Below are 11,745 nucleotides of genomic sequence, written 5' to 3' on the forward strand. Positions count from 1 at the left end.
TTTTACAATTACTTGAGAGAAATCTATAATGACGTCCTGAACAACCATAAAATCGAACGTTTTTGTGAATTTAACCTTGACTGGTTTTATTTTGGCTATTCTGCAATTTCAAAGAGGTTTTTTTTCAATCTAATGATCAATTTCAAAACAGTAACGTATTATATAAAGTGCATTGATAAACTTATGTCATCAAACATGCAGAAAATCTATCATTTTGCAAGTTTTTATTTTATTTATTTTGCATATTAATGATTTCTCTTAAATTTTATAATTACTTGAAAGAAATCTTTAATAAAGTACTTAACTACATTAAATCAGCCATTTTGAACGTTTTTGTGAATTTAACCTTGACTGGTTTTATTTGGTTATTCTACCTTTTCAAAGAGTTTTTTTTTTAAATTCAACTACATGTACATGTATTACATGTGAGAAATTAATGATAAAGCACTTAATTCATTATTCTTCCATCATGCACAAAACTTCAACCTAATTTTATGTAACATTATGTAACAATTATTCAAAAAACCTTGAAATTTAAATAGGAAACTGACAACTAAACACATTTCATGTACCTGAATAAATATATTTCATTGAATGACAAATTTGAGTATGCATGATTTATTTTATCTATTTTGCAACAAAGCAAAATATATTTCTGGACAAAATTTCATTTACTTTTAAAATTTTACACAATTTGATTTCACAATATTTAATATCAATATAAATCATTTGCACATTATAGCTACTGATACACAAATGTTTTCTGTCCAGTGACAAATATTAAACACTATTTAAAGACAATATGTTATGTCTTTTAATTAAAATGCAATGCACAAGACTGAACTGATGAGTCAAAAATTGTTCATGTGCTAGTTCATAAAGTAATATTTAGTAGGATGACATTTCAAACTTCCTGAATACAATATTCAGATAAAAATCCTTTGTTCTTACTCTTAAATGCCCATTTCTGAGAAGAAAAACATTAAAAATAATATGGTCACATTTAAAGTTGCATACATTTGTTAGGAATAATGCAATAGACAACTTTCGAGTTGGATGCATTTCCATCAAAAACTTTGGTTTTAGTGTACGTCACTCGTGCGTTTAGGTGCGTTGTCACTTCCATTTCCATGTTGAGCTAGTGGTTTATAAAAGTATAAACGCTATATTGCACAAATTTTTTGGCAAACTAAATTCTCATAATTGACAATCTGCACAGCTGTCATTAGGGAATTGTGATTAAGTATCTACTGAACAAACTTTATTTCTAGTTTATCCTGCACAATGACGATCACTAAGATGCTTGATTAACGTTTAAAGTGCAGGGATACAGGCGAGACCCTCTATCTCATTTTGTATCTGGTAAATGACGTCACAAAGGCGCGTATAATTGACAAGTTTTTTCTGGTGACGAATGAACTCGAAAGTGGTCTATTGTATCAGATTCTGAAATTATTCAATCATTGAATTCATGTATCAGGTACATGTACATGTTGCATGGTACAAATACATTTTCTGTCATTTTAAAGTAACATTTGTTTACCAATTCTCAATTCTGAAATATCTTTTTCTAAATTCAATCTCCATGCATTATAAGCTTGTTTGAACCCATTAACTGTCAAGTTAGATTGTCAAAACTTGGTATCTTTACTGTGAGGGGGCATTTATTAAAAACATTCAGTGTTTTATGAAGTAAAACTTTTAAAATTTGACAATTATCTTTTCGTACAAAAGAAACAAGGATTATTCTGCACTCTGCAGGTTTTTTTACTTAATCTAAGACCTTTACTAGGGTAGAAGACACGTCATCAATGTTGACAATTGCAAATTTTTGTCAATTTTACACATAATATTCAAGATCACTTAATCAAAATTGGGAAAGAAAACATTGACATTAAAATTAAATTTCTGTCTTTTTAATTGAAATTTTGAAAGAAAAAAGTTGACATTAAAATTAGATTTCTGTCTAAATTGAATATTTCAAGAATAATTTATATTTTAATCTTTATCGCTCTTAAACAAGCAATGACACTCCAAGGTCAGGCTGACATTATTATACGAACATTTCATTTGACAAGTTTTTAATTTTAAACCATGAAAGTTCATTTTGTTCATCATAAGAAATATGTAAAGGTTTATATACAGACAATAGTTAACATTAAATATTAAAACCCGTAATCATTTCACACTTTGATTTGTACCTAATAATACAGAGGGGTGGTAGGAGGGGGTGTCATCCTGACTTCCCCCTCAAAAAAAGCTTTTTTTCTTAGACTTTAAATTTTTATCATTAATTTCATAAAAGAGTTAACCAAGAAATTAAGCAAAAATAAAAGCCCAATCCTGAATTCTGGCAAAATAAAGGTTTGATCCTGACCCCCCAAATAAGGTCCTTTGGCCCCTCAATAAAACGCTTTTTTGCTAATCCATATTTATATGGCAATCATAAACGGAGATTATAACTTTAATCTTCTAGAGCATAATCATTTACTTTTAAGTTTCAAATGTTATATAACGATCGTAATACCATGTTTGAAGTAGAAAATTCTCTTTAAAAAGGAATGCAGCCATACTACAATAAAGAAATATTATTTCCCTGGGAAGATATTTTAAATTTGTGCAATGAAAGCATGAAGGATCATATTTTTAAACTTAATATGTTACATGTATATAATTATGTCATAAAATGCATTAAATCATCTACATGCACTACAATTAATAACTTAATAATGCATAATATTTTAATATCTTCTGGAAGTGTTTTATTTAAAATACAAGCACTCACTTTAGGTACTACTGACTAATAAATTCACTTAAAGATCAAATCTTACTTGCCTTACTAGATGTCAAATAAGTTAACTTAGTCTATTTTCATGACTATGAGGTTCATAATTCATATAACTTTTACATGTATTGACAAGTTAAATGCATTATATGGTCATAGATAATAAACTTTTTAAATATAAGGCAAACTCACCATACCGGTACAATTTATTTTATAAAATGCAATCTAAACACATGAAAGTATCATGTACTTAGCCTGTGAAACTATGGAAAAAAAAACAAGTAACAAGTCAATGAATATACTGCACTTCTAACTTTACTTCACTCAATTTTTAAAACAAGGCCATGCTACTGCACTGGCAGACGCGTCTGACTCAATCATCAATTGATAAAACATGCTCCAACTTTTGGACCTAAGAGCTAAATTGTGTGAGGCAGTCCCGATAACAAGAAGACCAAATATAGGAATATAACACAAGCTTTTAGTTTTTTAGCCATGCTGTTAATATATAATTACCTCTGTATGCTGGTATAACTTCCATACATAGAGAAGTTTCTCTTCCTCTGTACATTCCAAGCCATCTTCTAAAAGTCGACGATCTATCTCAGCTGAAATCTCTGAAGGACTCTCCTAAAAGAAAAAGACATGTTTTATTTACTGATATCCTTAATATTGAGGGCTGTTAGGGAAAAAAGAAGGCTTCAGCATCATCACCTGTATTTCATGTCTTGTTCATCCAATTGTTCTCATTTTTAGGGGCCTGGCTATGGGAGTTGGCATGGAGCATCTGATAGGATATGTACATATCTTAAGCAGAGTTAAAAAAAGATCATCTTTGTTGGACATTGTCTTTGCCTTCCACTCAATAAAGGATCTAAATAAGGTCATAGTAAAGACATATGTCCTGGACACATGATTTTCTACTTGGAAGCACTATTCCATGAACTCATTTGTCCACTGTACTCACCCTAATGTCACGAGCTGAGTAATTTTATCATCCTTATCATTTTGTAGTACATAAACATACATGTACACAACAGCCCGAGTGGATTTTGCTTTTTCCACCTGCCCACCGTGGGCACCCATCCGTGCCCACTCTAGCTATAATCTCTTTTTTTGTAAAAATATTGATTACAAATGCCTATCTGCTTTTTCAAGTGATTGTACTTGCAAGTCTTTAGATTAAACAAAAGAAATTGCATGCCCACTCCTATGGGTGGGCAGAGTGGACAAGGTAGAAATTTTGTCCACCTGGTGCCCACTCCCATGGTGGGCCGGTGGACAAAGCAGAATCCACCAAAGCTGTAGTGTATCTAAATATTCGCCCTTGGTTTCTATTCTTTTAGGGGATTGGATACCTGTGGACAGAGGGCATGAAATCACTGTAAAGCGTAGGATCAGGCATGGCAGTCTCATATATAACTAAGGAGCAAGAAAAAATGGATCCAATAACAAACCATGAGGTTATGGACCATTGTTGTTGAAGTTATTGCAAATTACATGAAAAGGCTCAAAAGTACTTTTTTTTTTTTAATTTTTAAAATGTCAACTGATATTAGTTAATTCACAGAAAAATGTCAAAATGTTTTTATCATGTTTATATACATGTACCCCTGGTTACCCCAAATATCTATATCAATATATGTATTTGACAACTGCATGAACTATAGTTTTTTTAAAGGAAAACAAAATGGAAACTGTGAAGATGTACATGTACAAAATGTATGTAAGTGCGCATGTACATGAACACCCCTATGCCCTACATATGTCATACTCATACATCACCTTTTAAGCAGGTACATGTACTTGTAAATTGCAATATCTGCTCTTACAAGGAAGTGAATTTAAATAGTTCAATTTGAATATCTGGAATTCCTGAAGCAATTGATTTTTTAAGGGGTCAAGAAAACACTTCAAAGTTAAAATTTTTGCTGAGGTTTAAATGAAAAAATCTAATTCCAGTAATCAAAGATAATGAAAGTTACTTAGGATCCCTGGAATAAATAAGGTACACTTCTATATTTATTGCTCAATCATTAGTCATGATTCATAACAGAGGTCTTCATAGTAATTTACTTGGGCAAGTTCCAAATCAATATTTCAAAACTCTGGTGAATAACACCACTGAATTAATCCAGTTCTCAGACATTTCAGTGATTTTCTCCAACCAAAAATTGTGAGTCATCTACTATACATGTAGGTGCTTTATCTAGAATTGGGTCACCCTGCATACATGTATGTACAGTACAGAAATTTACCTCTTCATAAATGATGTCCAACTCCTCAGGTAAAATAGAACTCAACGCTTCCATTCTTATATACCATGTTCAAACAAAAAACATGATAATCCTCTTGTAATCACTTGATGTACATATATGCTTACATATCAAGCCAGCTATTTTAGACAATGCCGTCAACACTTTATCATATATTTGTTTATAGTAATCGATTCCACATGTGTTCACACATTCATAAAATTCAATCAAATATGCCTATATCATAAGTAAACATTCTGTACACACTTAAATCCTACATAATTCAATCATATTAAAGAATTTCACATGTATGCATATTCCCAAACTAAATTCCATTTGTAAAATAAAATCTTTCAATTATACATGTATTTTCAATTTCTTAAATTTCATTACGGATGTTCTTAAGTTCTAAGACAATTTTCAAATATTTAAATAGAATCCAAATATCTATACCAAATTTTATCGAAATCTCAGACTGGGTGTCTGTTGTACGGATATATAGTCCTTATAATGTAAGGAAAACAAAACGATCAAGTTCAAACTGTTTAATACATGTCTATCTTATAACAAAAGGCTGTGTTTATTGTTATTTTGGATTAAAGTGTGAACTTTATCGTCATTCAAATTGTTCATGATAATCGATGTGGTATATCCTTTTGACACCCAGTGTTTTAATTATATATAACTTGCCAACTCTCAACAATCTACTTTCACCCCCTAGTAATTTTAAGGTTACGTAGTTCAAATTACTTTTATAATGGTTTTCAATTAACAACAAAAAACATATTTTTTTATATGCCTTACATATATGTAACTCGAAATGTCAACTGTTCTTTCAGTTCATGATCACTCACTACTGCCTAAAAAAACACCCATGTTTGCGCTCATTGAATTTTCCCTATTTCTAGTGCCTTAGTACCTGTAAGATATTTTAAGAGAAAAAAACTACTTTTAAAGTCACTTGTTTCGGGAGTAAACCAGTCAAAAACTTTTTTTGAAAAATCACACTTTTTTATATGTCTTTTTTGAGAGAAGAAAAGGTACTTTTAAAGTCAGTTTCGGGAGTAAACCAGTCAAAAACTTTTTTTGAAAAATTACACTTTTCTATATGTCTTTTTTGAGAGAAGAAAAGTTTCTTTTAAAGTCACTGTTTCGGGAGTAAACCAGTCAAAAACTTTTTTGAAAAATTTAATTCTTGAAGACATTGTTACACTTCCCGACACTTATCAGTTTAATAAGCCTATGTATTTTTGAGGAAATACAGGTACATGTATTACATTTTTTGGCCTAACTTCATACTTTGAAGGCTATAACATATATATATCAATACATTCATAAACGAAAAAAGCAATTACAGGAATTATTATCCGATAATTAAAAAGGCTATTTCTTGCTGAAAATTTATCAGAAGTAAAAAATTATAAATGAGCCTGCATGTACATGATGTGAATCTTCTAATTGATTTAAAAACCTCTTAAAGACATTCAATACAAAAGTTCAAAAGGCATTAACTATACTGAATTTTGACAATATAATGATAAGAAAGATAATCTAAACATGGATTATATTTAATGCATCAAAGGTAAAAACTCAAAGCCTAAGGGTCTCCTGGTACACTGGTGGTAAGTGGATGGTTGTAACATAAAGTTACAGTTAACAAAAAAAGGGAGACAACTCTAAAGATAAGTTTTTCTTTTCTGATTTTTGTACAGTAAAAGGTTCACTTCAGCATAACCACTTATATATATATTTCTCATACACACTTATTATTAGTATGTTGATATTGAGATCAAAATTTATACATAAAATCTTTCGAATTCTCCGAAAATAGTAATTTAAAACTTGACCATCGACAGTGCTTGTATAGATACATGAATGTAATCAAATTTTCAGAAGTCCAAGTAAAAACAACCTTTTGTATTTGTGTCTACATTTGAATGCAATAACTGTCATCTGCAAAGGCAACAACTACATTTTGTATCTAGACAGAGGCGGATTTAGGGGGGGCGGGCCCCCCTTTTTGGGAAAAAATTTGGTTGCTTATATAGGGAATCACTGAAGCGTGACTGGAGCGGGCCCCCTCTTAGGCAGTCAGTGGGCCCCCACTTTTGAAAATTTCTGGATCCGCCACTGGTATATACTCCAAAGAGCATGTGTTGCTCCTCTTTAAAAAGCTAGTGTCCACTTAAACCTGACATAAATGACTTGTAAATATTTACTTCAATGTAGAGACCTAATTTAGAAAACCCAGGAACCAGGGAACAGAGCATCTTTTAAAAAGTAATCAATCAGAACATGTGATATGTTCTTGGGTAACATTGAAGGTATGTGTAGACATAATATTATAATAAAAGTCCCTATAAAGTTTGATTTCAATTGATGTCATCGTTTGTAAAAAAAAAAATTTTTAACATCTATGATGAAAGCCTTAACTGGCCTATAGCTTAGGGACGACATCAAAAGTTCAATGTAGGATAAAAAACTTAATTCACATAGTTGTTTAACTGACCCCCACCCCTCCTCTTAACTTCATTTGGGAAATTGATTTACCAATAGGGATATATGTAAAAATCGATTTTAGATATACAAAACTTGCAGAATTTCAACCCCCCTCCCCCCCCCCCCCCCACCCCCAAACTATTTGATTTAAGTTTTTTATCCTACATCGATCTTTTGATGTCATCCCTTAAGGGCCAGATAAACAACATCTGTAAAATAAAATTATTTAAATAAACAAAAAAATATAAGATATAAAAAGAGTATTGTATGGAATTGCTGACTAGTCAAAATGTAAGGTACACATTACTTTAACATGTAATACTTATCCTGGTAAAAACAGTAAAGAAAATTTTGACCTTAAATTCATTATATCTACACTTCTTTTCAAATTCCAATTAAATTACAGTGATTTCATACCACACAGGACAAATATTTAGAGATTAACTCTTTTGTCTGGTAACGATTACTCCAATTTTCAACAGTACCCCCATTTACAAAGGGATATTGTCAAAGGAAGATTTAAAGCTATTATATGTAATTTTCATTCTTCGTCTTATCACTATACCTACCTAAGTCAACATTTACACTAAATTTAAAGGACTGGGGTTATATATATTGTTTATTTTTATAATCAACAATTTTAATTACCTCACTTGAATATACAAAATCTGTGTGTAGATGTGTAATAAAGAATGCTTATTTTTCACCTCTTATTCTATGGGTAAAATATAAGGAATGTGCATAATGTACATATCTACAAGTATGAATATGGATATTCGTTCAACCTAAATGAAAGTAATATAAATTAATATTCTAAAATGTGCATACATGTACGTACCACATGACTCCCAAAACGGTCAGGATACACTCTAACTCTTAGAGAATATAAAGACAGATTTCTTAAAACAACGTGTATCTTACAGACACAGAAAATACAAAGCAACAAGAGTAAAAGAATAAGTCTCAACCTGCTTGTTCAGGATGTCATACATGTCTACTACACAAGTTTGAAATTTATATAACTGTGTAGGACATTTACATAAGTTGTGATACAAAATGTATTTGTTGGTTCACTGTATATGATGGATTCATTGACATTGATTATGATAAAAGGTCAATCTTCTATTGAATAAATTTTAAAATCTGAGTCTCTGACTTAAATGTTCTTTTGAGTTCTGACCCACATGAACATGTAGTACTAGTGTAAGTAACCTGCTTTTAAAGCTTTTTTTGTCACATTGTGTTAGTTTTTTAAAACTCTACCATGACTTTTAATAATGAGTAACTACTTTTTAAGAATTCATTTTACAATTATACATTTAGTATGTTCACATGTGTTAAGAAGGTAGTCTACAAATTTTAATTTTAAAATGTTCTTAGGAAAAAAGTAGTTCTTAAAAGAGAAAAAGCTAAATAGTGTCCTTTAAAAAGTGAAGTTCAGAACTGTAACTTTAGAGGCCAATAATTATACCTTAAAATACTAATACTTCCAGCTTATTAAACATTATTATGGTCAAATTAACGTGTTAATCACTCATTCAGGTCAAAAGCTCATTTGTAAAATACCTATTCTGTAAACCAACTGTGGCATATTGCCCAATGAAAACAAATAAAAGATTACGTTTTTAAAATCTATGAAGGATAATTATGCCTTTATGCTTTTAAAATATTTTTAACGTAAGCTGTTGAATGCAAGTATCAATTTTCAGTTGACACAAAAATTCCTGAGAAATGTATGGAAGTCAAAATTATATAAATATATATATATATATAGTTTGCAATTTAGACTTGTATATATACATGATATATGTCACCACTTAAATTTTCTTCATAGGAAATTTTTTGAGCATCTGTGTATAAATACACAATAAATCAGACGTTCAGGGCTGGTTCAGCCTTGTTCTGGAATTTTTTACTAACTTATGCAAAGATAAATCCGAACTGAAGATGACTGTTGTATTTAATTTGTGCAAGCATTAGCTTTAGATTGCATTCCACCTTTTTCATTCATAAATTCATTGATTCATATGTACATGTATGTGTATTAGCACATTTATCAAGTTATCTAACCATTCACCTATTATGGTACAATAACACAAATAGATGTATTAGTATTTCAAACTTTACAATGAAACTGGTTGTGTCTAATAATACATAGTTAATATTTTTGTCATTTACGGAATTTTGTGCTGATTGCAAAGATTTAAGGTAGCTACCTTAACATGACACTTATTTTTTTAACTTTTTTTAGTGGATGTTATGTGTATTGATCTGTATAGAAATTGGAATGCTAAACTAACCCTTTTATTTAAGATTTTAAATGAGGAAGTAAAGATCGATGCTGACGATAAACTGATACCACCAGACAGATTAGCAAGACACATTAACATTCATTCTTTCCAAATACCATCTTGCAAGACCAGCTGCATCAGAAAAGAGTCCTTCTATCCACGCACGATCAGAGATTGGAACACCTTACCTGCCTTGGTGATCGCTGCAGAAGTCTTGATTCGTTCAAGAGACTACTGTATGCAAATTAAATTTCAAGTCCCATCTTTTTATTTGCATCATGTATAAATGTTACATGTATGTACAAATGATGTACATGTACAGCACAAATTATTTCCTTTTTGTTAAAAAATATTTCTTGGTCTTGTTAAGTTTGCAAGCGCACACCAAACAGTGACAGGATAGTGAACCAAATCAGGGTGGTCACTTAGTGGTAGAAGTACATGATGTAGTAGTGTGTTCAACAAGCAATGAAAATACAGTAATATTTACAAGGTGTATATAAATACACCTTGTAAATATTACTGTATTATAAATTTGCTCATATTATAGCATGTTTTAGAAGTGAAAATATTTAAGGATAAAGATCAAAATTCAAAATATCTTTTCTTTGAATTTGTGATGTAAATAGTAAACAGAAGCATGTTTGTGTGCAAGTTCATGCTTGTAAGGTAATCAATAGGTAATCACCTACTTAAAAATTATGGTGTACAGGTGCAAATAAAGTAATGGTGCAGGTAAAAATAGCAAAATGATGCAAAGAACAAGATGGTCCACTTCGGACTATTCGTTCATGTCTCGACAGAGACATACAGAAAAAAAAGAAACTTTTAAAATCACACTATGCATCTCTCGAAGTGCACAGCGAAATGTTTACCAACATAGAAAACTCACCAATAATCGTGGCGTTTCCGCAGTTGCCATGTTTTACGTCTTCGAAATTAATATATCCTTCATTTGTCACATTTTGTAAGTTTTTCTTTTACCCCAGAATGTATTCGAAACTTAAAAAGACATGCATAACTGATTAATAGTGTTTGTTTCAACTCGCTACATGTCGGTGGTCGCCATTTTCAAACAATCAGTGTGTGTCGGTATCAACAATATTCCTCCGCACTTCCGGTATAGATCACCTATTTATATTTATTTATAGGGGACACAATTTATCTTATGCGTCAACATTTTTCATTTATTTTATGTTAAATATCTTAATGTGCATATCTTAATTTCTTATCTCGTTTAATTGATAAATAACATACGTAGTATACTGCACTACGTTTCATTGAGGAGGACATACTACTGGCAGTGCCCGTTTTAGCAGACGAATTATCTTTGAGCTACATAAACCCTCCCCCTTTTTGTTGAATGACCGGCAAATATGGAAATTGGATAGGGATTCCAGAAAATGGGAAAAGGGCAGAAAACACTGGAAAAGGGTTTAAAAAAATGAAAGAATAGAGATAAATGGGTCAAATAGGAAATATAAGTAATAAAGAATGATTATAATACTGAATTTTTATCATGACATTGGCTCATACGTATATATGGGAACAGTATCTATATTTTCCCCGATTATACTACTATATTCTGTCCCAGATTTAAACAAAGAATAGTTGAAAAATGAATTTTAAAAAATCAAGAATTAAAGTAGAATTGAATGTGAACTATTCTTTTTAACTTGAGCCCAAATTTCATATTTGTAAATATTTCGTCTCGTCTAATGCTAAAATCATTACAAATTAGATACATTTAATCGACTATGGTATTTATAATTTGTTTACAAAATATATTCTTTTTTATTTAGAAACTTATTTATCTTGGAAAGATTTAAAAACTTAAGAACCTTTGAAATTTATAAATTATTTAGCCAAATTTATCAAATGGTCTGGGAACTGGATAAAAGTCCAATTTTAGAAA

General features: G+C 30.7%; 1 protein-coding gene across 1 annotated transcript in view; it reads right to left on the minus strand.

The window, feature by feature from the left end:
• Window positions 1-10,938, minus strand: part of LOC139501318 (putative leucine-rich repeat-containing protein DDB_G0290503) — a 63,272-nt gene extending 52,334 nt beyond the window's left edge. Inside the window, exons 1-2 of the mRNA XM_071290353.1 lie at window positions 10,723-10,938; window positions 3,302-3,415 (exon numbers count right to left, since the gene is read on the minus strand). Coding sequence (XP_071146454.1) covers window positions 3,302-3,415; window positions 10,723-10,752 — 144 coding nt within the window. The 5' untranslated portion in view covers window positions 10,753-10,938. The remainder of the gene's footprint in view (window positions 1-3,301; window positions 3,416-10,722) is intronic.
• Window positions 10,939-11,745: the final 807 nt, after the last annotated feature.

This window comes from Mytilus edulis, chromosome 13 (genome assembly GCF_963676685.1).
Source record: "Mytilus edulis chromosome 13, xbMytEdul2.2, whole genome shotgun sequence".
Lineage (NCBI taxonomy): Eukaryota > Metazoa > Mollusca > Bivalvia > Mytilida > Mytilidae > Mytilus > Mytilus edulis.